Source organism: Piliocolobus tephrosceles, chromosome 4 (genome assembly GCF_002776525.5).
Source record: "Piliocolobus tephrosceles isolate RC106 chromosome 4, ASM277652v3, whole genome shotgun sequence".
Taxonomy (NCBI): Eukaryota; Metazoa; Chordata; class Mammalia; order Primates; family Cercopithecidae; genus Piliocolobus; species Piliocolobus tephrosceles.
Window position 1 is genome coordinate 105,700,682 of NC_045437.1, and position 26,866 is coordinate 105,727,547.

At 34.3% G+C, this 26,866-nt stretch overlaps 1 protein-coding gene across 1 annotated transcript in view; it reads left to right on the forward strand.

The window, feature by feature from the left end:
• The window catches only part of FER (FER tyrosine kinase), a 408,129-nt gene that overhangs the window by 92,133 nt on the left and 289,130 nt on the right, over window positions 1-26,866 (forward strand). The window contains exon 5 of the mRNA XM_023212257.2: window positions 1,160-1,259. Within this exon, the coding sequence (XP_023068025.1) occupies window positions 1,160-1,259 (100 nt within the window). The remainder of the gene's footprint in view (window positions 1-1,159; window positions 1,260-26,866) is intronic.

Here is a 26,866-nt window from a genome sequence, read left to right on the forward strand (position 1 = left end):
GGTGCACATCTGTAAACCCAGCCACTTGGGAGGCTGAGGCATGAGAATTGCTTGAACATTGGAGTCAGAGGCTGCATGCAGTGAGCCTAGATCATGCCACTGCCCTAACAGCCTGGGCAACACAGTGAGATTCTGTCTCCAAAAAAAAAAAAAAAAAAAGTTTTCTATCAGTCTTTTACCAGAGTAGTTTCACAAAGTTAAGCAGTGAGTTTTTTCTTGAATGCAGAATGATTTGAACTCATTTATATTTATATTGTAGTTATTTTTGTTTATTCACACAGTGTCATCATCTGTGTCATCGAGAACATTGGTGATACAGAATTTCTTTAAAAGGGGTTTGAGATTATCTTCCAAGTTGCTGATAACCCCTTTTGCAACGTTTTGATGCTTTCTCTTTCTTAGTCTTCTCAAATGGCAAATTTGAAGATCTGTAGACAGTATCTGGTACACGTATTTTTTCCTTAAATTGCATTTAAATGGCTTTTTGACTACAGTCAAGGACTTGCATTTGTGTCATTGTTCCATAGAAATAATATCTTAATTGTTTTTTTAATTACAGAACATATTTCTGCACTTACCAAGTTAATTTTTTTTTTTTTAATTTTAGATAATGGCAGTGTTATTCTGTATTTGCCACCCCCTTTCCCTGCTGCCTTTTCTTTTTCAAGTCAAGTTTCAGCCAGGCTGGAGTGCAGTGGCGTTATCTTGGCTCACTGCAACCTCTGCCTCCTGGGTTCAAGCAATTCTTGTGCCCCATCCTCCCGAGTAGCTGGGATTATATGCGTGTGCCACCACAGCCTGGCTCATTTTTTGTATTTTTTGTAGAGACAGGGTTTTGCTGTGTTGGTCGGGCTGGTCTTGAACTCGTGACCTCAGGTGATCCGCTTGTTTTAGCCTCCCAAAATGCTGGAATTACAGGTGTGAGCCATTGTGCCTGGCCTGATTTGCTATTCTTTTGTTTATTTGTTTTCACATGCTATTGAATTTAGTACTGATTTTTAAAACGTATTTGTAGTTTATTTTCTATAATTGTATATTAAAGAACAACTCTGACCTGTAAGTAGTAAAGTACACATCAGTTAATACTTTGGAATTTAAGTTCTTGAGCAATTTAAATTTAAACATTTTAAAACATTTATTCATTTTGTTTCTTTGATAGGTTACAAAAACAGAATTGGAGAAGTTAAAATCCAGCTATAGACAATTAATAAAAGAAATGAATTCTGCCAAAGAGAAATATAAAGAAGCTTTAGCTAAAGGTAAGGCCAAATTTTAAAAATTGTTTACTTAGGTGATTTTTATTCTTACTATTACCATAGAAAATAATGTCAAAAACCACAATTACTTTTGCACCAACCTAATAGTTTTTTTTTTTTTTCCTGTCCATCATTTCCTTCATTGTTGTTGCTTTGAACCAGGATCTGATCAGTGTAAACATACTGCATTTGATTGTTGTGTCGGTAGACTCTTAATCTTTTCATCTAGAACAGTCCTCCTACTTTTTACTGAAGTTTTCTTTTTTCCCCAGGAGTCCAGTTTTCTTGTAAAATTTCTCATATGCTGGATTGTCTGATTGCATTCTCATGACTACTATTTAACTTGTCCCTAATCTATCCCCTGTATTTTCTGTAAATTTAAGGATAGTTCTAGAGGCTCGATTAGATTCAGATCAAACATTTTTGACAGGACTGCTTCATAGATGACGATGTATACTTTATGTTGCGTCCTACCAGGAGGCACATTAAGTTGGCTTGTCTTACTCTCAGTGCTCAGTCAAGTTTGATTACTTAAGTCAAGTAGTGACTGCCGGATCTCTCCATTGTGAAGGTACCTTTACGCCATGTAACTGGTAAGTAACTGCAGAGAGATACATTGGCATGTGTGGATAACCTATCCTCCGACAACCTTCTGTCCAGTGACTTGGCATCCACTGATCATCCTTGCCAGTAGCAGTATTACATTAACATCCTATCATTTGTAAAATGCCTAGCAGATGACTGGGAAGAAAAAGGAGGGTTGAGGGAAGAAACAGAGAACGGTGCAAAGAGGGAATAAAAAGCTGGAAATGGGAAAACAATTCCAAAAGCGTTGCTGATACCCTTCTCTTTTTACGTTTAACTCTTTCCAAAGTCATGAACTCTTTAAGGTAATGCAGGCTTGAAGCAGTGAGCAAAGAAAGCCTCTTGCTCAGGGCTGTCACTCTAGTAAGAGGTGAATGCATTTCAGTTAGAAGTGTTTCTTGACAGCAGCATAAAATAACAGGTACTTAAATGCAAAATACACAGATTTTACCTTCCTATTGCAGGTTAAATTCTGACTACCTTTAGTTGGTTAAACACATGGTTAGGTTTAGCCATAAAACAGTTTTGTGAATCCACAAAGCTTTGTGTCTGCACTAAGTAGTATAAAGGAAATAATATATTTTAAAAATCTTTTTAATTGTATATATTAGGAAATAAATAATGCTCTGAGATTTATCTCTTAGGAGACATCCAGAGGTTTGTTGGGGGTTCTGGCAAACATAGGGAATTCAGGTACTGTTTGCCATCATGTGCCTTAACAACTCCCTTTGACTATCATCAATGCTGTTGTTGTTCGTGGGAAATAATTCTAATATGGGTTTTAGTCTGTTAATTAATTTAAAAAATCATGAATAGTGAAGGTTTGTGTCAGGAGTAACAAAGTAGTATTTAAGCTGCTGAACCTGCAGTCTGTTTTATACCATCAGGTGAGAGTGAGAGCCGAGTGGGAGGTCTTTCTGGACCAATGGTGTGCAAAATACTCAGCCTTCCTTTCTGTTTTTCCTGTGTCTTACCAGTGAAGAAGTGATGGATGATTGTGGGAATAAATTATGTTGTAAGTACCTGGGATTAGTAAGGATTAGTATTTTAGTATGTATTTGTATAAATGCTGTTTAGGTCCTTTTTTGAAAATCAACTATTGAAATTCTGAGATAATCTGAGAAATTTTACCCAGACAGGATATTTGATATTAAGGAAATCTTGTTATATTATAGGTTTGATAATGAGATTGTGATTTTTTTTTGAGGTTCTCTTTATTTTTGAGGTAAATGCAGAAATATTCACAGCTGAAATGATGTGATATCTGAGGTTTGCTTCAAAATTATCTAAAGAATAGGGAGTAGGTAGATAGAAGTGTAGATGAAACGTGATTGGTCATGAGTTGATGATCCTTCAAACCAGGTGATAGGTACATGGAAATATTGAACAATTCTTTCTACTTTTGTATGAGTTTGAATTTTTCCACAAAAATTATATAAAAATAAAGAATGTCACCATAAGAAATGAAGGAAAACTAGACATTGGCATAGGCAAGGATTTCATGACCAAAAACCTAAAAGCAAATGCAATAAAAACAAATAGCTGGGACCTAATTAAACTAAAGAGGTTTTGCACAGCAAAAGGAACAGTCAGCAGGGTAAACAGACAACCCACAGAGTGGGAGGAAGTCTTCAAAATCTATACATCTAACAAAGGACTAAAATCCAGAATCTGCAACAAATCAGTAAGAAAAAAATTAACAATCTCATCAAAAAGTGGGCTAAGCACATGAATAGACATGAATAGGCAATTCTCAAAAGAAGATATATAAATAGCTAACAACCCTATTAAAAAATGCTCAACATCACTAATTTTCAGGGAAATGCAAATCAAAACCACAATGTGATACCTCCTTACCCCTGCAAGAATGGCCATAATCAAAAAATAAAAATAAAAAAAATTGAAAAAAAAGCAGTAGATGTTGGCATGGATACGGAGCTCAGGGAATGCTTCTACCCTGCTGGTGGGAATGTAAACTAGTCCAGCCACTATGGAAAGCAGTGTGGAGATTCCTTAAAGAACTAAAAGTAGAACTACCATTTGATCCAGTAATCCCACTACTGGGTATCCACCCAGAAGAAAAGAAGTCATACAAAAAAGATACTTGCACATGCATGTTTATAGCAGCACAATTCACAATTGCAAAATTGTGGAACCAACCCAAATGTCCATCAATAAACAAGTGGATAAAGAAACTGTAGAAGAGTATATGAAGAGTGCACCTGCCTTGCACTCTTCCCCTCAAAATCTCTTCCCCTCAAACCCCAAAGTCCACTGTATTATTCTTATGGCTTTGGGTCGTCAGAGCTTAGCTCCCACATATCAGTGAGAACATAACTCAGATTTTCCATTCCTGAATTACTTCCCTTAGAATAATAGTCTCCAGTCTCATCCAGGTCACTGAAAATGCTGTTAATTCATTCCTTTTTATGGCTGAGTAGTATTCCATCATACATACATATATATATATGGAAAACAAAAAAAATCAAAGAAAGGTCTCAGATATTTCAATATCAAATTATTCTGAACCTATTCCTTATCATTTTATATTTATATGCTAATACATTTATGTATTAATTCCTTCATTTAATCACTCATTTAAGAAGAATTTCTTCTGTTTGGTAAATGCCAGAGATATAAAAATGAAAAGGATGTGGACTCTACCTTCAAGCCATTGAAAGTTGAATTTTCTTTTTTTGAGATGGAGTCTCGCTCTGTCGCCAGGCTGGAGTGCAGTGGCGGGATCTTGGGTCACTGCAGCCTCCCCCTCCTGAGTTCAAGTGATTCTCCTCCTCAGCCTTCTGAGTAGCTGGGACTACAGGTGCCCACCACCATGCCCAGCTAATTTTTGTATTTTTAGTAGAGACGGGGTTTCACCATGCTGGCCAGGATAGTCTCTATCTCTTGACCTCGTAATCCACCCGCCTTGGCCTCCCAAAGTGCTGAGATTATAGGCATGAGCCACCACGCCTGGCTGAAAGTTGAAATTTTTATAAAATCAAATTTCTACCCAATTAAAAAAATTTTCAAGCCTGTATAAAAGTTGAAATGATAACATAATGAACTCCTGCATACTTTTTACCTGAATTCACAAATTGCCAAAATTTTGTCATGACTGGGCTTCTGCTGTCTCTATTTCTGGCTCTGTCTTTCTATGTGTATATGTATGAACATATTTATATAAAGTTTTCTTTTGGTGAAGCACTTGAAAGCATATTGTAACATCATAACATTTCCTTTTAAATATCTAAGCATATATTTTCTAAGAACTATATTTTCCAGCACAACCCCAATTTAGCATGCCCAAGGAATTAAACTTTGATACACTAATAAAATTAAATACATACTCTGTTTTCAAATTTATTACAAAAATGTCCTTTATAACCTTGTTTATTTTGGATCCAGGGTCCAAATAAAGGATTATGTATTGTGTTTAACTGCCATGTAGAATAATTTCCCTTACTCTCTTTATTTTTTAATAGGTTTATTTTGATACAATTAACATATAACGGACAGCACTTATTTAAAATATTTATTTTGATAAATTTTGATATAGGTACACACCTGTGAAATTATCACTACAATCAAGATAAGAAACATGTCTTTCACCCCTGAAAAATTCCTAGTGCCTTTTTGTAATCCCTGTCTTCCACCTCTCTTTGATCTTCCATCTTCTATCTCCAGGCAACTACTAAACTGCCTTCTGTCAGTATATAGTTTGGTTTTCATTTCTTAGAATATTTAAAAAGGAATCATACAGTACACACTCTGTTTTGTCTGCCTTCATTTGTTCAGAATAGTTACTTTGAAATCTGTCCATGTTGTTGCATGTACCAGTAATTCACTTTTTAAAATTGCTCATTAGGACTCTATTATATGGATCTACTACAGTTTGCTTATCCATTTTGCTGTTAATAGGCATTTGAGTTGTTTCCAGTATTGGGCCATTACAAATAAAATGACTGAACATTTATGTACAAATCTTTGTATGGATATGTGGTTTTATTTTCCTTACATTAATACCTAGAGGGGGAATGACTAAATCATACATTGAGATATGTTTAAGTTTTGAGGAGCCTACCAATCATTTTCCCAAAGTATCTGTACCATTTTGCATTCTTTCTAGTAGTGTATGAGTTTCCTCCACATGTTGGTAGTACTTGGTATGACATATTGGTAGTACTTGGTATGTTTCCTCCACGTATTGGTAGTACTTGGTATGACCAGCCTTTGATCTTAGCTGTGGTATCTCATTCCAGTTTTACTTTTCATTTTCCTAGTCACCGATGATGTTGAACATCTTTTCATGTGCTTGTTCGCTATTCATATCTTCTTTAGTGACGTACCTGTTCAAACCTGTTGCCTATGTTTAAATTGGGTTGATTTCTTATTACTGAGGTTTGAGAGTTCTTTATATTTTCTGCATATAAATTGTTCACTAGAAATATGATTTGTAAATATTTTCTTGTAGTTTGGGGCTTATATTTTTTAATGTTGACTTAAGTACAAATATTTGTAGTTTTGAAGAAGTCTAATTCACTTATTGTTTCTTATATGGCTTGTCTTTTGGTGTTGTATCTAACAAATATTTGCCTAACTTAAGGTCACTATGATTTTCCGCTTTCTTTTCTTCTAAAATTTTTATAGTTTTAGCTTTTACATTTAGGTCTGTGATCTCTTTTGGCTTAATTTTTGTGCATGATGTGAGGTAAAGGTTTAAATTTATCTTTTTGCATGTGAATATTCAGTTTTCCCAGCTCCATTTGTTGAAAAGACTGTCCTTTCCTTACTGGACTGCTTTGACATCCTTGTCAAAAATCAGTTGACCATATACGTGCGAGTCTATTTCCCACCGACCTATTTGTCTATCTTTATGTCAGTACTACACTATCTTGATTACCATTATGTCTTAGTCAATTTGGGCTGCTGTACCAAAATACCATAACCTGGGTGCTTAAAAACAATAGAAATTTATACCTCACAGTTCTGGAGACTGGAAAACCTAAGATCAAAGCACTGGTAGATTTGATGTTTGGTAAAGGCCTATTTTCTGTTTCATAGATGGTACTTTCTCCATGTGTTCTCACATGGTAGAAGGGGCAAATGAGCTTCCTTAGGCCTACTTTATAAAGGTACTAATCCCATTCATGAGGGCTCTACCTTTATGATCCAGTCACCCCACTAAACACCCCACCACCTAACACCTTGCAGGTGTTAGTATTTCAATATATGAATTGTAGGAGGGGCACACACATTCAGACTATAGCACTATAGCTTTATAATTCTTAAAATCAGATAGTGTTAGCTGTTCAACTTTGTTCTTCTTTGAAGTTGTTTTGGATATTCTAGATCCTTTGCATTTCCATATACTTTTTTGGATCTGTGGATAATTTCTGTAAAATAGCCTGCTGGGGTTTTGATAGGGATTGTATTGAACTTAATAGATCAAGTAGGGGAGAGTTGACTTCTTAACAATGTTGAGTCTCCTAATCAATTTACATGGAATGTTTCTCCATGCAAATCTTAAATTTCTTTTATTAAAGTTATTTCTTTATTTTTGGTGCTATTGTGGATAGTATTGTTAATTTTATTTTTGGATTGTTCGTTGCTGGTGTATATATAAAAATACAATTGATTTTTGAATATTAACTTTTATCCTGTGGACTTACTGAACTTGTTTATTAATTCTAGTAGGCTTTTATTTTGTTTTGTTTTGTTTACATGGTGTCTTGCTGTGTCGCCCAGGCTGGAGTACAGTGGCACCATCTTGGCTCACTGCAACCTCTGTCTCTCAGGTTCAAGCAATTCTCCTGGCTCAGCCTCCCGAGTAACTGGGACTACAAGTGCCTGCTACCACTCCCAGCTAATTTTTTGTATATATGTTTTTTTCCAGTAGAGATGGGGTTTCCCCATGTTAGTCGGGCTGATCTCAAACTCCTGACCTCAAGTGATATGCCTGCCTCGGCCTCCCAAAATGCTGGGGTTACAGACATGAGCCACCGTGCCTGGCCTCTGGTTTTTAAAAATGAATTTCTTAGGATTTTATACTTATAGGATCATGTTATCTACATATAAAGATAGTTTTACTTTTACCTTTTCAATCTAGGTGACTTTTTTTTTCTTCTTCTTTTTCTTTTTCTTGCCTGATTGCCCTGGCTAGATCCTCCAGTATAATATTGAGTAGAAGTGAGAGGAGCAAACAGTGTTGGCTTGCCTTGTTCCTGAACTTAGGTGTAAAGCATTTATTTAGTCTTTCACCTTCAAGTATGACGTTTGCTGTAGTTTTTTAAAGACTTAAAAAAAAATTGTACTGAAGTAATTTTTCTCTTTTCCTGTGTTAGAATGGATGTTGCATCTTGTCAAATGCTCTTTCTGCGTCTATTGAGATAAATATATGCACATTTTGTTTGTTAATATGGTTATTTTGATTGATTTTCACATTTCAAATATTACACCAACCTTGCATAAAATCTCCCTAGTCATGACTAAGGATACAATTTTCTTAGTCATGATGTATTATTACTTTTTATATTGTTGGATGTGATTTGCTAAGTTTTTGTTTATAATTTATCTCCTATGTCTATGTTTCTTGTAATGTCTTTGTCTCATTTTCATATGAAGATAATGCTGGCCTCAGACTGGTTACCTTCTCAGCAATTTTCTAGGAAGATTTGTGTTGAGTTAGTATTATTTCTTTCTTAAATATTGGTAGAATTCACTTGTGAAACCATCTGGATCTGCTTGTTTTTATGTTTCCTTTTTGGTTAAGTTTTTAAAGTATAAATTCACTTTCTATAATCAATATAGGGCTATTTTAGCCAGGTAGGTATGGCGGCGTGTGTTTGTTGTCCCAACTACTTGGGAGACTGAGAAGGAGGGGGATCGCTTGAGCCCAGGAGTTCGAAGTTACATGCCATTGCACTCCAGACTGGGTGACAAAGTGAGACCTTGTCTCTGGAAAAAAAAAAAAAAAAATGGGGCTACTTAGTTTGTTTCTTTTTATTTTAGGTTTGGTAGGTTGTCTTTTCAGGAATTTGTCCATTTCATATAAGTTATAGAATGTATTGATAGTAATTTGTTCATAATAGTCCTTTATTCACCTTTTTATATTTATAGAATATGTAGTGACATTTCCTTTATTAGTACTTTTTCTCTTGTTTCCTGATCATTGTGACTAGAGGTTTATCAGTTTTATTAATCTTCTCAAAGACCAGCTTTTGGTCTTTTTTCTTCTGTTTTTGTGATATCTACTTTTACAATTTCTGCTCTGGTCCTTATTTCCTTCCTTCTGCTTGCTTTAGGCTTAGTTTGCACTTTTTCTATTTTTCTTAATGTGGAAGCTGAGGTCATTGATTTGAGAACTATCTTCTTTTCAAATGCAAGCACTTAGCACTCTGAAGTTCCTTAAATACTATTGTTTTTGCAATATCCCCTCAATTTTATATATTATGTTTTCATTTTTATTCTGGCCAAAATGCTTTCTAATTTCCTTTTTGATTATGTTTTTGTGTGTGTGTTTTTCTTTGATTCATAGGTTATTTAGAAGAATGTTGTCTAGTTGCCTAATGTTTTATCATTTTTCTAGAGTTTTTTAATATTTTAAAATTTAGTTTCATTGCGGTCTGAGAATGTTTTTATGACTTTGTTTCTTTTACATTTATGTAATACTTTATTATGGCCAGTAAATGTCTGTTTTGGTAAATGCTTTATGTGCACTTGATAAGAATGTGTATTCTGCTATTGTTCTTTAGAGTGATCTACATTGTCAACTTGGTCCAATTGTTTAATAGTGTTATTCAAATTCATTATGTTTTTAGCAATTTTTTTGTCTACGTGTTGTATCAGTTATTGATGGAAGGATATTGCAATCTCTAACTATAATTGTGGATTTGTCTATTTCTTCTTGTAATTCTATCAGTTTTTACTTTATGTGTTTTGAAACTATTATTGGTATGTAAGCATTTATGAGTATTATATTCTTTTGATGACCTGACTACTTTATTATTATGAAATGACTTTTATTATGCCTGGCAATAATATTCTTTGCTCTGTTATTCATCCTGTTTGATATTAATGTAGCCATTCCAGCTTTCTTTTGATTAGTGTTTACATAATATATTTTTCTTTTTCCTTTTTTCCTTTATATTTTATTTTTTACAACAGGGTCTCACTCTGTTGCTCAGGTTGGAGTGCAGTGGTGGTGTGCTTATAGCTTGCTGCACCCTCAAACTCCTGGGCTCAAGTAATCCTCCTGTCTCAGCCAACTGTGTGGCTAGAAATACGAGCATGTGCTGCTATGCCCAGCTAATTTTTTATAGAGATGGGGTTTCGCCATGTTCTCTAGGCCAGTCTCAAACTCCTGAGCTCAAGTTATCTGCCTCCCTGGGCCTCCCAAAGTGTTGAGAGTACAGGTATGAGCCACCATATCTGACCTATCTATATTCTTTTTTCATACTTTAACCAGTTTCCGTCTTTATTTCTGAAATGCATCTCTTGTAAACAGCATATAGTTATCTCTTGCTTTTGTTTCTTGATAATCCCCACCTTTTAATTAGTGGCATTTAGACCAATATTTAAATGTAACTTTTTATCATGTTAAGTTTAATCTGTCATTTTGCAGTTTATTTTCTCTTTGTTCCATGTATTCTGTATTTCACTTTGCCTTTATTCTACCTTTATCTGGATTAATTGAACATTTTTCTGAAGATTCTTATCTCTTTTGCTGATTTGTTAGCTCTAATGTTTTATTTTATTTTGTATGTAATTTACCATAATATATCTTTAAGTGGTATTATGTCACTTTGTATACATACCATGTATATAGTATGGGAATCTTACAGTAGTATAGTTCTGTTTCTCCTTTTCCTGTCTTTGTGCTATTATTGTGATATGTTTTGTATATTTTACTTTTGCTCATGTTGCAAACTACACATTACATTGTTTTTGTTTTGTTTAAATAGTAAATTATCTTCAATAATAAAATATTTCATATATTTATCCATGTACTTATCTTTTCCAGCATTCTTTATTTACCTATGTCTCTATTTCTATTTGGTCTCATTTTACTTTTGCCTGAATGGCTTACTTTTAAAATTTCTTGTAATGTAGATCTGCAAATAATGAATTCTTTATGTATGTCTGAAAAAACATTTATTTCAGTTTCATTTTTAAAATATATTTTTTGGGGGTATAGAATTTTTTTAAAACAGATTTTTACCCCTTCATGTTTTTAAATATGTTTCTCCAGTGCCTTGTCACGGAGAAATCTGCTATAATCCTTATCTTGGTTGCTCTGAACATTTCATTTTCCTTTGGTAGCTTTTAAGATTTTTCTTTTATCATTGGTTTTAAGCAATTTGATCATGATTTACTTTGTTGTAAGTTTTTTATTGAAGTTTTAATTTATGTTTGTGTTTTTTGAGCTTCTTGTATCTGAGTTTTTAATTTTCATCAAATTTGGAAAACTTTCAGCCATTATTTCTTCACATATATTTTGTCTCCCCCTCTCTTTTTTGCTGTCTTTCAGAGACGCCAGTTATACATGTATTAGGCTGCTTGTAGTTCTCTTACAGAATCGTAATGCTCTGTTAATTTTCTTCCTTCTTGTCTTTTTTTTCTGTTTCATATTGGTTAGTTTCTATGACTATGTCTAAAAGTTTAGTAGTCTTTTCCTCTGCAGTGCCTAATTGCCTTTAATCCCATCTGGTGGTGATTTTTTTTTTTTTTTTTTTTTTTTGGTTGTTGTTGTTAACTCAGGCAGTATAGGTTTTGCCTCCTCAAGGATGATTTAGGTCTTTTCTGAAATCTTTTATATATCTACTTAACTTTTTGAACATACTGAATACCACTATAATGACTGTTTTGAAATCCTTGTCACCCATTTCTAACTTCTGTGTCAGTCACTTTCAGTTGATTGATTTGTTCCCTCATTTTGGATAGATATTTTTGCTTCTTTGAATGCCTGATAACTTTTGATGAGACGCTATACATTGTGAATTTTAAACTTATCAGATGGGTCTCATTAACACTTTTAATAAAGCTATAAGACTTTTGGTCCAAGGAGAAAATGTAGAACATTGTCTTGATTCATGATAGAGAGAATAATAATAACATTTTGTTTGTGAAATGATGGAAGTTTAAAAATCATATTATTAGGGCTGGACGTGGTGGATCATGCCTGCAATCCCAGCATTTTGGGAAGCCAAGGCGGGTGAATCACGAGGTCAAGAGATCAAGACCAACTTGGCCAACATGGTGAAACCCCATCTCTACTAAAAAATACAAAAAAAATTAGCTGGGCATGGTGGTGCGCACCTGTAGTCCTAGGTACTTGGGAGGCTGAGGCAGGAGAATCACTTGAACCTGGGAGGTGGAGGTTGCAGTGAGCCAAGATTGTGCCACTGTACTCTAGCCTGGCGACAGAGCAAGTCTCCGTCTCGAAAAAAGAAAATAAATAATATTTTTAGTGCCTTTTTTGAGCTTGTTTTTCCTCTTGGAATTTATAATGATTCTCTACTGTTTTTCTATATGATATCTATAATATACTTTTCCATGTGTTTGTTTTGTTTCATAAATTAATCTGAGGATTACAGTTAAGGTGTTTCTCATTTTTCTTCTGCATAAGTTAAATAATTGAAGTTTTTGTATACTTTAGATAACCCTTTTATAGTGTTTGATTTTTCAAGGAATTCCGTAAGTTTAGATTTATCACTGTACACATTTAAGTATTTTGTCTTTGTGTTTGATTTGTCTTTTTATCTCATGTGAAATGAGAAAAATTTTTATAAAAAACTTGAAGGAAAATGTTTTATCTATTTTTTTAAGTTGGAATACTATTTGTTTTTCTATTAGAAGACATTAAACTTTTAAGATTTACTTTTTATTCTTTTTTTCTTGTCAAGGGATTTCTGAAAAAATGCTGCAAAGAATATCTGTATTCTGTTTATTACAGTAATTTTCTGTTTATTTAGGGCAGATCATATTGATTTTACTACACTTATTTTACAGTAGTCAAAAAAATTAATAATGGTCACTTACAATGTTAAATAGTTTCCCTGGAAATTTCTCATAGACAAACCGTTTTTAAGTACATGATGGGGAGAATAAATAGTTGAAACCAAATCTGTCTGATTTCAGTGTCCATGGCCTTTGTTGGTTTTGTTTCTTCCTATGAAGAATATGAACTAAATTAAACTTTGTTGTGATAATGAAAGACCAAAACACATTAACCTAAGTTTTAGAGTCTTAGTGGACTTTATCATCCTTCCTAATTTGTTCTGAGAGTTATATGAGTTTATTTATTCCCAGATATTTTGGGCTCACAATTTCCTGAAATTGTTTGTGTTGTAGATAATATACATCATTGTATTAATCTGTTTCTATGCTGCTGATAAAGACTGGGCAGTTTACAAAATAAAGAGATTTAATGGGCTTACATTTCCACATGACTAGGGAGGCCTCACAATCATAGCAGAAAGCAAGGAGGAGCAAGTCGTGCCTTACATGGATGGCAACAGGCAAAGAGAGAGATTGGGCAGGGAAATTCTGCATTATTAACCCATGAGATCTCGTGAGACTTATTCACGTGAGACTTATTCACTGTCATGAGAACAGCATGGGAAAGACCTGCCTCCATGATTCAGTTACCTCCCACTGGGTCCCTCCCACAACATGTGGGAATTCAACATGAGATTTGGGTGGGGACACAGCCAAACCATATCAATCATCTTCACCTGTATATATATACATGCAGGTTCTTATGCAGATGCCATGTAGTACTTTGTGCAAAGTAAAAAAAAAAAAAAAAAAAAGAGTAAATATAATGCATGCCAATTTTATAATATGTAAACAAAACCATATTGAATTGTATGGTGTTGAATTTAATAATTTCAAATGTGATTTTTCTTTGAAATTTTATAGTTTACTTAAAGATATTCTGAAGTATCAGAAAAGATGTTAAAAATAACTACCTTCTAATTATATATTCAGATATAGCCTACTTACTTGATTCTGTAGGTCTAGAATTATGCTAGGGTTTTATGTTTACCAAACCTCAAAATACCGATCACAGTATTTATGAGGCCTTTTCTTACATGAGTAGGAGTCTGAATGCTTCTGCTTTATCACACATCATGTTCAGGGAAAAAAAAGAAAACAGGATAGCTACTCCACATTACACATGCCCATGTCAATCAGTCTAGAGGCACTTGAAAGGAGTTATCTTCACCCTCTTTTATCACACGAGTGGGGAAACAAACTATCTTCCTAATTATCCTTTCTCTTTGATAAATAAAAGAGTGCTAAGGGATTGGTAAACCTTCTGGTAATTTGTAAGCTGTCATTTACCCTAAGCAGACAGAGTGAGAGGATACCTACTGCTAGAACTGTGGGGAGTAGCTGCAAGTCTCATTCAAAAGTAAATTTTTCTGTAATTGGGAAGTAGATTTTCTTAAATTGCCTCTTCATGCATTATGAATAGTTTGTGATATTTTATAGCCAATTAAAATTGATTACATCTGTTGAGTTGTCTCTGTAGAGTACTTTAATTATGAAAACCAGTTTGAAATGAGTCCAGCCTTTAGACAGATGGTTAAATTTATGTTTAAATAAGTCCACATTTTAAAAAATGGATACGACTTTTTAAAAGCTATTTTAGTTAATTTACTCAATTTGAGTTCACCAAGAATGGCAACTAGCCTTCTTATTCAATATCTGTATATTTTGGCGATATTTAAATATCAAAATCATGTGTGGGTGTTATATGGAGGTCCTTATATTCTGAAACTCAAATTTCTCTCTCAGTTGAACATATGGAAAAATTCATATTGGACATGGTAGTTGCCAAAGTAGAGTTGAAGCTACAGTGGTTGGTCATGAGTTCTGTTGAATTGACCTGAAAATGAGAGGTTTCCACTTATTTTTGGATTTAGTGATTAATATATATCAGCAGCTAACTTATGGAATGAATGCTTTTTGCTGCATAAAGTATGAAGTGAAATTTCCTTAATATGATAGGAACTTTACAAGGTAATTAAAAGTAATGGCACTCTTAGCTTTAATGAAATTTGCATTGGGTTAAAGCTGTGCAGAAATTGGAATGACAGTTATAATAATCTCATTAAATGCTGAAATATATGGGATGGAATATGCTATATGATTCATTTATATTCTTTATATTACTTGCTAAATTTGTCCTTATTTTGCTTAGTTTTGTTAAGGACTCAAAGCTAAGTACTACACATGAAAAAATTAAGAGAAGTTCTGTCTTCTATATTTCATAAGTAAGCTTCTTAGCAATATTAGTTCTGGACTTCATTACTAAAAAGATGATATAAATGTCAGAAGGTAGTATTGATAATATAAACAGTGTGATCTAAACAGCACATGGTAAAATTATAATCTTTCAATAACTTTTAAAAAATTGATTTGTTTAAATTTCTTTTTTTCAAATAAGAACTATAGCAATTTATGCATTTAAGAACTGTTTGTTGAGTTCTTGCTATATGTTAGTCACTGCTGTCTTAATTTGGGATATTGTAGATAACAATACATACAAAAATCCCAGCCTCCTTGAGGCTTACGTTTTAGAGCAGAAGATAGCTGATTCGTAAAAGAAATAAGTGAAATATAGCATGTAAAATGGTGATAAATAAATACCATGGAGAAAAATGAAACAAAGTAGGGAGATTGGGTATTGAGAAGATGATCGCGTATTCCTCATGGAGAAAGAAACATTTAAATAAAGAGTGAAGGAATTCAGGGAATGAACCATGTGATCATCTGTAGCAAAGAGTACTCCAGGTAGAGGGAACAGCCAAACAAAGTCATTGAGATTTTGTCATTTCTGGCATATTTGAAGATCAGTGCAGATCCTTTTTGTCTGTAACTGAGTTAATTGATAAGAGAGGCATGGAGGTATGACATGAGGTCAGAGATGAAGAATGATGGTAGCTGACAGGCAACACATAGATTATGTAGGATCTTGGTAGTTCTTTTAAAACACTGACTTTTACTCAAGTAAGATAGGAAGCCATTGGGGTGTTTTGAGCAGAGGAGTGACGTGAATGAACTTACATTTTAACAGGATAATTGTTGTAACCTTTTTGAGAATAGTCTGAAATGAGAGAGGAAGGACAGAAGTAAGGAGACAGTTACTTCCAGGCTGTTGCAGTAGTTTAGGCAAGGGGTCATGCTGATTTGGACCTGGGTGGTAGCAAAAGAAGTGCTGAGAAGTGCTCAAATTCTGTATAAACAATGAATCCTTGTTATTCATGGTAGTTTGACAAAGTCACTGTGTACATTAAATTAGTTAGTGCTGACTTGTTTCACCTAGGGGACATAAAGGTTTGTTTCCTGCAAGCAATGACAACATTTTCAGCAACTGATCAATACATAACTTTGTTTTATGTATGTTTTCATTTAAAGACACCTTATGTAACATTGAACTCACAACCAGTGGTACTATAACTCATGGCTAAATGAAACTTACCTAATACAGGTATCTTCTCTTTAAGGGTCATCACAGCCTTTTTGAGTGTAGGACCATTAGACAGACTTTAGCACTAGGGCCATTTCAAACAGTGAAATCACTAACAAAATTCATAAAAATGTGAAAAATGCACCACATAGACTGCAAATTGTTTACAGTTGTGAAAGCTGAAACAGAGCAGAGCCTAATTTTGTTCAATCTCAGCTCAGAACCTGTGCCTTTACTCAAATTTTTTGCGCTCTGCACATGGCATACCCATAATTGACCTGGAATGCAGTGCATGTATTGTTTTGGGGGTTTTAAAGAAATTTTACCCAGTAGGTAAATTCAGGAATACAACTTTCACAAATAATGAAAATCTACTATCTATTGAAAGTAGAACTGGCTGGACGCAGTGGCTCACGCCTGTAATCCCAGCACTTTGAGAGGCTGAGGCAGATAGATCACTTGAGGCCAGAAGTTCAAGACCAACCTGGCTACTGGCCATCGTGGTGAAACCCTGTCTGTACTAAAAATACAACAAATTAACCAGTCCTGGTGTGGCAAACACCTATAGTCCCAGCTACTAGGGAGGCTGAGGCACCAGAATTGCCTGACCCAGGAGGCGGAGGTTACAGTGAGCCAAGATTGCCCCCACTGCACTCTAGCCTGGGTGACCCAGCAGCAAGACCCTGTCAAAAAAAAAAAAAAAAAAAAAGCCTAGAGGATTTGCCATTGAATTGGATGTAGTTTGTGAGAGAAAGAGGAAAAGACTGATGCCAAGATTTTTGGCCTGAGCAACTGGAAGAATGGCATTGTTAGTAACTGAGGTGGGAAAAATGTGGGAAGACTGGTTTTTAGAGTCTTATTAGATACTTAAGTGGAGATGTTGAGTTAAATCTCTAGTCCAGCAGTTCCAGGGAGAGGTCTGGAGTAGAACTGTAAATATGAAATGTTAATTGTCATTTTAAAGCCATGAGATTTTATGACATTACCAGTAGTATAAATGAAGATAAAAAAGAGAAGAGTCTTAACAAAGACTGAGCCCAACATGAAGTCAGGGAAATAAAGAGATAAAAATAATACAAAAGACCAATAGGAAAACTAAATGAATGAACTATTCTGGAAGACAATATGGGAAGACAGGTTTCAAGGAAGAGCAAGTGATTAACTAGGTTAAATACTGCTAAAACATAAAGTGAGGACTAAGATTTGGAGTTAGCAAAGTGTACGTTATTGGTGATTTTGACAAGAGAAATTTCAGTGGAGTGGTACAGGGAAAACCCTAAATGGACTGGGTTTAAGAAAGAAGGAGAGAAAAGAAACTGGAGATAACTAGTATCAGTTCTGCAGTAAAGGGGAGGAGAGAAATATGGAAGTAACTGGAAGAAGTGTAGTAAAGGGAGGGTTTTTTTGTTTTTCAAGATTGGGAGCTATTACAACTTGTTTGCTGATGAAACTGCACTCCTAGGGAAGGAAACACAGTTGAGGCAGCAGAAATGAAGGAAGAATTGCTGGAGAAATGTCCCTGAGTAGGTGAGAGAGGATACATCTAGTACCCAAATAAATAGATTAGTCTTTACTTTGAACAAGGACAGTTTATTCATAGTAATTGTTTAGGAGAGATGGAGAGATATGGATTCAGATAAAAAGGTTAGATATGCTGGTGAAAGCTTATGGAAGTTCTCTTCAGAGTAATTTCTAAAAATGGGTTCACGGACTCCCTTTTCACAGTAATGTGGCTCAGATTTCAAAATCATAAGGTATAAACTATTAAGTATACAATGAAAAGTTTTTTTTTTTCCCAGTCATTATTCATTTTTTTCCTCCAGAGGCAACAGATATTATCTGCTTTTTCTAGAGATATTTTATGCATAACATGTAGCTTTTAAGCCAGTTTATTAAGTGTTCATCAACTTATTAGATACATTTCGTATCATAGTACATATTAGGAGTTGGGGGTTAGTGTGTGGTTGTTTATGCTAAGTTAATGATGATCTCTGCACTTCTTCTGGTACAGTTATATCTTGATGACTATTTGGTGAGCCTGCATTTTATTTTTTTCTTATCAAATATCTTTTAGGAAGAGACTATAACTGTGCATCCCTCATATAACCTAGAACACCATGGATTGTAGATAAACATTTAAAGGATGAATGCCCTAAATTTTCTGTAAATGTTGTTTTTCCACATACTTGACTAGTCTTCTAAAGTAGAGTTAAATCTTTTTTTTTTTTTTCCATAGTGTGGCTTCTTTTTGTATTAATATTACATGCAGTGGAAACATACCTGCTAGGAGACATACAAATTAAAACTAAATTTTCTTTTCTGAACTAGGAAATCAGTGTTTTGATATTTAAAGAACAAATTGTTGAGGCTTCTTATCTGTAGGCTGAATAACACCAGTCCTTTAGATATAATGATTATTCTGTTACTTTAAAAGTTTGATCCAGTTTTCACAGCTGTCTTTTAACTATATTTTAACGTCATTTCAGTCCTACAGAAATGTTGAAAGAATAGTAAAAAGAATTCCCATAGTTCACTCACGTTTCCCTAATGTTCACATTTTACCACATTTGCTTTATATTTTTCTGTCTCTGTATGTGGTGCATATATATGTATGTGTGTGTGTGTATGTGTAAATATAAAAACGTAAATGTATATTTATTAAGTTGTCATATCTTTTTGGTTGCCTTTACGCTGAAACAGTTAATAGTCTTCATGGTACGCAAAACGTTGACATTTTTGAGCAGTATAGGGTGGTTATTTTGTGCAGTATTCCTTGATTTGTTTTTCTGCATAATATTTGTTATTTATTTTTCATAGGAATACCATAGAAATGATGTTCTGTTGTCGGTGCTTTATATCAGGTTCATGATGTCAGTTCATCCCATTACTGGATATTAATTTGATCATTGGAATAAGGTGGTATATACTTGATTTCTCCACACTGAAGTTACATTTTCATTTTTCTTCGTTAATAAGTATTGTAGGGAAAACATTGACACTGTGTAAATATGGTGTTACTCTTCAGATTTTCACCCACTAATTTTTCTGTCTATCAATGATACTTGCCAAAAATTATTTATTATCATGGCAATTGTGAAATGGTAATTTTCTAATTCCATTATTCCTTTTATATTTATTAATTTGTTTTTAGTATATGGAAGGGCTTTTCCCTCTCTCCAGTTTATTTTTTGAATTTATGTATTAATTTAGTGTATTAGAATGAACTCACAGATTCAGATTTTTATTCATGGATTATAATTTTGTACTATAATAATTATATACTATCATGCTCAGATTTGGGTAGTAGGAGCCACTTCAAACTGGCTCCTCTGTCCTTTTGACACATTCCTGTCGTTCATTGAGTACGTATTTTCTGGCTCATCTTATACTTTTCCTACTTCAGGTTCCATTTCTCTATGAAACCCTAGTTCCTTTTATTGGAGAATTGTATTTGGAAAACAATATCTGGCCGTTGGTGTGCTCATTGCTAGTGGAGTATCTTGTTCTAGGTCCTGTTAATTGACAGAGACAGGAAATAAGCAACATGTACACACCCATGTACACCTGTGCTTTTTTTCTGTTATCTATTGGTCTATCTAGGGATACACTGAGGGGTTCACATTGATACTTGAAATTCAAATCTAATACCAGAGAGTTTATTCCTTCTCTTCCTATTTATATATTTGCAACTGCTTTCTCTGGAAGTGAGAAACCTAGCTTCTGTCATTCACAATATTTTACTTACTTGCTCAAATGCTAGAATACACAGAAAGTAATTTCAATATTGCTAACTCATGCCTCTGGAAAATGAAACTTAAAAATTACAGTTTGGTATTTGTTTAAATCTTTTCTTGTCTTTAGCCTTCTGTTTGTAATCATATACTGTTTTCCAAAGTTACTTAGTTTCTTACAAAATTACTTCCCTACTCCTTTTAGTGTGGTTAGTGTTATTCACTGGAAATACAGTTTGGTTCATTTGTTTCTGTTGTATCTCATTTTAATTCCGCCCCCCCATTCTTGTTAATTTTGTTTATTTCTATGTGAAACTTTAGTGATTCTAAAAGTTAACACTGTTCAAAACCATATAGAAAACTCAATCATTTTTATTTCCCTTTCTTTCTTACACAAAACTACGGTTATATAATATTCTTTTTCCTTTGCTTCTCCATTGATAATGCATCCTGAAAATGACAACATCCAAGTTGGTAGACACTTTTTTCATTCTTTTTTTTTTCTGTCATCACAGTCTCTTGCTAATTTTTCATTCTTTTCAACAACTGCATGCTACTTTAAGATTATTTAAGCTCTTTCCTACATATGGACATATAGCTTAAAATAACCTTATATATGTGTTTTGTATGTGTGTGTGTTTGTGTGTGTGATTGGAGGAATGAATTCCCAGAAGTGTGATATAAATTCCAGGAAGTGTGATTGCTGGGTTAAAAGGTATACTTACATGTTATTTTGTTAGATATTGCCAAATTTCCTTCTATAAGGATTATACCAATTTGTATTTCTACTAGAAGTGTATGAATTTTTTTTCTCCATATCTTCACCAACAGAGTTTCTCAATTTGGTAGATGAGAAATAGTATCTTAGTTCCTCCTTCTTTAACTCTTATATTACTGTCACTGCTGTGATCTACCACTACAGTTTTTCAGTATTTTCACATGTAGAGCAGACCTTCTTTTTCTGATGGTTGTTTTTAGATCAGTCTTAAGCATGCTGCTGTTTCTTCTCTTCACCCCCACCCCTGCCTCACCCCCCTACACCCACCCCCAAACAACCCACCCAACAGCCTTTGGTCTTCATAAAGGCTTGCTATGGGAGGGGGAGAGATCATTTGTAGAGATTTGGTGTTTACTTTTCTACTCATAGCCAATTTAAAATTTGGACTCTGTCTGCCTGTTATGCTGAGGGTATGAGTTATATTTTTCATTTTTTCTTTATTATAGTTTTGGGTAACGTGGGAGATTCAGAATTATGCTGCTGCCACATCCCAGCTACCCAGAATTCCCTCATTCACAGTATTGTAAAATTATGGAATGTAGATTTGGACATGGTACATCATTCACTTTACAGGTTGTTAGAAGACTGTGGGTCAATCAAATGTAGCAATCACTATATATGCAAGGAAATTATATTACACAGAGTGTGACAACTTGCTCTTTAAAGGTGTTTTATATTGAATTTTTAAATAAAGTATCACTTTCAGTTCTCTGAACAGTTCAAAACCCATAAAATGTTTAATAAATGTTTCTTGATAAATCAAATTTTCTTATGCCAGGAAATTTATTAAAAGTAGCAAAATATGTATATACCTATTTATTATTATTATTTTGAGACGGAATCTTACTCTGTCGCCCAGGCTGGAGTGCAGTGGCACGATCTCGGCTCACTGCAAGCTCCGCCTCCTGATTCCAGTGATTGTCCTGCCTCAGCCTCCCGAGTAGCTGGGAGTGCGCACCACCACCCAGCTAATTTTTGTATTTTTAAATAGAGACAAGGTTTCACCATATTGGCCAGGCTGGTCTTGAACTCCTGACTTCATGATCCTTCCGCCTCTGTCCCCCATAATGTTGGAATTACAAGTGTGAGCCACCGTGTCTGGCCATACCTATTATTTTTTTTAATGCTTTGTAGGAGCATATAAACACAAAAGTTTTTTTTCTTTTTGTCTTTCCAAATTCTGTGCTTTATTTAGCCTTTGCTATTAACTGCATTTTGTCAATTTTCTGCCATTTAGTCTCTATTACAACCCAGTGAATTAGAAAGGGCAGATAATTTAACTCCTATGTTTAAAAATCAGAAACTGAAATTTAGATTAAATGGTTTGCTTGGGGCTGCACAGCTAATCAAAGGAAAAGCTAAGACTAGAATTGACTTTTAACATTGTTCTTGTCAGAACCACACTGAGTAAAAAAGGTAGCTCCTTCGTTGTTTCTACATATCACACTTGAATTAAACTTCCATGTGAAAAAAACTTGTGTGTACATTTGACCCAAATAACTATAAGTTAAGATGAATTCCTGTGCATTTTCTTCATACTCTGTGTGCCTAGGATAGTGATTGTAGAGTAATAAGTAAAATTGTGAAGTTGAGGAGCATATTAATCTCTTTTCACACTGCTATAAAGACATATACTTACTGGGCAATTTATAAAGAAAAGAGATTTAATTGGCTCACAGTTCCACATTGCTGGGGAGGCCTCAGGAAACTTACAATCATGGTGGAAGAGGAAGAGACACGACTTCACGGCGGCAGGTGAGAGACTGAGCAAGAGCAGGGAAAACTGCCTTATAAAACCATCAGATCTTCTGAGAACTCACTATCACGAGAACAGCATGGGGGAAAAAAACCCATTCATGATTCAGTCACCTTCCACCTGGTCCCTCCCTTGACACATGGGAATTACAAGGATTATAATTCCAGATGAGATTTGGGTGGGGACACAGAGCCAAACCATATTAACAAGGAATGTTCTGAAAGAAAGGAAAATTGTAAGGTGGTAGAAAGTTTAGTTATCCAAATCGAAGCAGGGTCTACTTGTGGGCACTTTATTTTTAGAAAATAATCACTTCTTATTTATTATCACAGGCTTTCTACCATAATATTTCACAAATGGCAAACACTTCAGAAGTTTATAATAAAAAAGGTGACTTTTTAGACTAGCTTAATGAGTAGTCTAGCCTTTCTCTTGTAAATGTCAAACTTACATAATTGAGTTTTGCTAGCTTCCTTATATTGTTTATGGCGTGACATGTTGTTTATACATTCTGTCATTACAAAACATTAAATAGATTTGTCAACAAGTTGTGGCAAACGAATTATAATTTAATCTCTTTGTGAATTTTATTATGTAGAGGAGGAAAAATTGGATGTTTTCCTCCTTGTTGATTGACACGTAGAACACTCCATGCCCTGCTGCAATGCCTGTCATCATTTAAAGAAAAAAAGGAAAAAAGCACACAGAACAAAGATAGGATTCTGTGTCTGTTGAATGAAAAATAAGAATTGTTTTATTCTATATACTTCACATAATTTTAAGATCATATGCATTTATTTAAAAGTTAAGACAGTATGTTAGTGATCTGAGATATTTTGAAGTAAATAGAATTATATTAGGTTATTTTTTGCAGCAATTTTGTTAAGTAAAAGGAATTTTAAGGTTTTTATTTGTAACATTGGTTTTTATATGGTATTAACATTTCTGAAATTGACTTATATATCCTGTATAGCACCGTAAACATTTATTTTAAAACAAATCAGTAAAAAGTAGCATAGAATCCCTTTCCAAATCATGGTAAGTGAGCATGTTTTTAAAACTCTTTGTTTATACCTTCAAGGGAGGGAGATAAAAGATTGATTGATAATGTGCATACATAAGTATGCCTTATAACCAAATGTAGAAGTGTATGTGAGCTGTGGAGTACTCCTCCCCAAAATCTGTTAAAACATAACCTGAAATCTGGTTTTAAACCTGAAAGTGGTTTTGAGAATTTATTATTATTAATACAATGGATTCCGCATTGGATGTTTCTAAAGGCATTAAGTATTTTTGTAATTGTTATTAATGACCATTGGTAAGCTGTTGATGATTAAATTTTGACTCTAATAGCTTCAGGTTGTTTGTCATATACTATATTTAATAAAGGAAAAGGTATCTGGGAAATTCTTAATTTTTCTAATGTTATCTTGGAGCATAAAATCTTAGTGAGTTGAGTGTTGTGTATTTAGTGAATCATTTTACACCAGCTAGAAAGACAGATGGGTAGTGTGCAGTTTAAATATCTGTGCAAATGGAAGGACAGATGGGTGGTTTAAATGGTTTAAATGTCTTAATGAAAATGTGTAGAGAGATTGTCTTCTGAAGTTAGACTAAAAAATTTAGGGAATTAGGAATAATAGTTTATATAACAATAAAATTTTTAAATAGGGCAAAATGTGGAATTCAGTGAATTGATTATACCTTTTGAACTGACAGTAAAACGTTAACATCTTAGAGCACAATACTCAAATACACTTGCATGGTAACTGCCTGTTTTGTTTTCTTATTATGAACATGTGGACTGTAGAAAGTGTCTTTATTACTTGGAATTAACTTATCTGGTTAATTGTACCTGACCTTTTGAACTGTTGTCAGAATTAATTTATTCAATTTCAAGTAGTAAATGAAACTTAAACTAGCTTAAAAATGGTGAGTAAAAAAAAAACAGACCAAAAACCTTGAAATGGGCCTTGAAAAGGGCAGCTTCTGTAGCAGGAGTTAGTGAACTTTTACTCTTATTCAGGAATTAATATGACTTCGCTTCTAACCAAAATATTGGTTCCTATATGGGCAGTTATATACCTTAGATCTTGAGTGTCAGCTTCATATAGAAGCCTCCTGCTAACTTGTGTGGGTGGAGAGGAAAAGGGTGCTCATTTTTAGATGGAAGGCTGTGGGCTGGCCATAGATATGTCAGTTGCATTGACCTTTTTTTTTTTTTTTTGATGGAGTCTCACTCTGTTGCCCAGGCTGGAGTGAAGTGGCTTGATCTTGGTTCACTGCAACCTCGGCCTCCTGGGTTAAAGTCATACTCCTGCCTTAGCCTCCCCGATGCCTGGTACCACAGGCACGCACCACCACACCCAGCTAATTTTTTTGTATTTTTAGTAGAGACAGCGTTTCACTGTGCTGGCCAGGCCAGCCTCGAACTCCTAACCTCAAGTAATCTGCCCTCCTCAGCCTCTGAAAGTGTTGGGATTACACATGAGCCATCGTACCCAGGCAATTGCATTGACTTTTGGGGACTTTTAATGAAATATATTCTGTAAGAAGAATGCTAAGTAGTAATATTCATGAATAAAAATGCTATTATATTATTCTATGAAAAATTATTATAGTAACTGATCATGTGGGAGGATATGTTCCTTAGAACATTAAGAATCATTCATGGTTAGTATTACGGAAGTCATTTTATTAATTGCTAAGTTAAAACGTTGTGCCAAGTGTCATGCAGAGTGAAATAAATCTCTAGGGATTTATTTTAACTGAGGCAAAAAGTTTACTGATTTCTGATAAACATTAAAAAAATTCAAATAGATTAGAATTTTTGAAAAAGTCACTGGGCATACCTCATAGTAAGGAGAATAATCATTTTATATTAAAGTTATATAAACACATATATGATTATTTACTAGTTCGTGACATAAAATACATTATCTTGTAGGTGGTAGTCAAAAAGTTTGAAAAACTACTTTAGTGATTAAAGTTTTTTTTTTTTCTTTCTGATTTTCTTCAGGTGAGAACTGAATTAATGTACTTGCTTCCCTCCTGCCACTCTAGTTTTAGAACATATTTCTGGTCAGCAGTGACAGGGGTTAGAGATACTCAGATGACAATATTATTTTCTTACTGAGAAGTTCTTTATGTTATAAAGTGAAATAGATTATCTGGGTAACATTTTATTAATAACTTGGACAGTTATTAATATCCCCATGTGCAAGAGCCAGTGAATGGACTATGGGTACAGAATTAAACTCTTTAATATAATTGTGTGTTACTCCCTAGAAGTCAGTGGTGATTCTAGTGTTTGTGAACACTAGAATGTATTGATAGTAGAGACATACAAGTCTGCCAGAAGGTTTGTTTCTGTTTATGTGATGTGGATGTAGTTCCTGAGCATCAGAATTGGAGGGATGATGAGAAAGCAAAGGAATTCTATTTCTCATTCTGTTGTTCTTCCTAGGAATGGTCTGAGGTCTGAAATTGTCCCTCTTTGTAAAAGCCTCACCTTTTCTCTGCTCTTTGCTCTGGGGTACTGAGATTCTTAAATGAGGAATACTCAGGTGGTTGCTGAGCCTACGCAGAACGGCAACAAAAGGGAGCCTGCCGTCAAAAATTCTCAACTTAAGATCTGTTTCTGGGGAGGGGATTTATTTGGAGGACCTCTTTGGAAAGGGCAGAAATTAGTAAATATCTTGAACAGTTTATTTTCTGAATCTACATTGACAAGAAATATTTGTGTAATTTGCATCAGAAGTTTAAGATCTGCTTAAAATTTTCATTTATTTATATATTCATTCGCTTATATTGGCAATCTGTAAATGTTTTCTAAATGACTAGTGGAGGAACCATAAAATGTTTTAACTTACAACATTATCAGTATCTCTCAGACTTCTTCTACATGAAGTCTAAATTTCTCTGCTTGATTTTCAAGTTATTCAGCACCTAGAAGTGCCCTACCTAAGCAGACCTATTTCTTTAACTTTCTCAAAACTTGCTGTCTTTAGACAAGCTTATCTCTGTGTAACTTTGTTCTTTCCATGTATTCACTCCGTATTCCAGTTCACAAGGCTCTATGTCAAGGACTCTGTTTTGCCAAATACTGAATTCCCAGTGTGTAGCACAGTGCCTAGTAGTGTTCAGCTAATAATATTCATTGAATGAAAGGAAGGAAGGAAGGAATGAAGGGAAAAAAGGAAGGTGAGAGGAAGGAACTATCCGTTCTTATCTTTCTTATACTTCTCCAGACATGTCCCATATTTTAAGGTTTGTCTTCTCCAC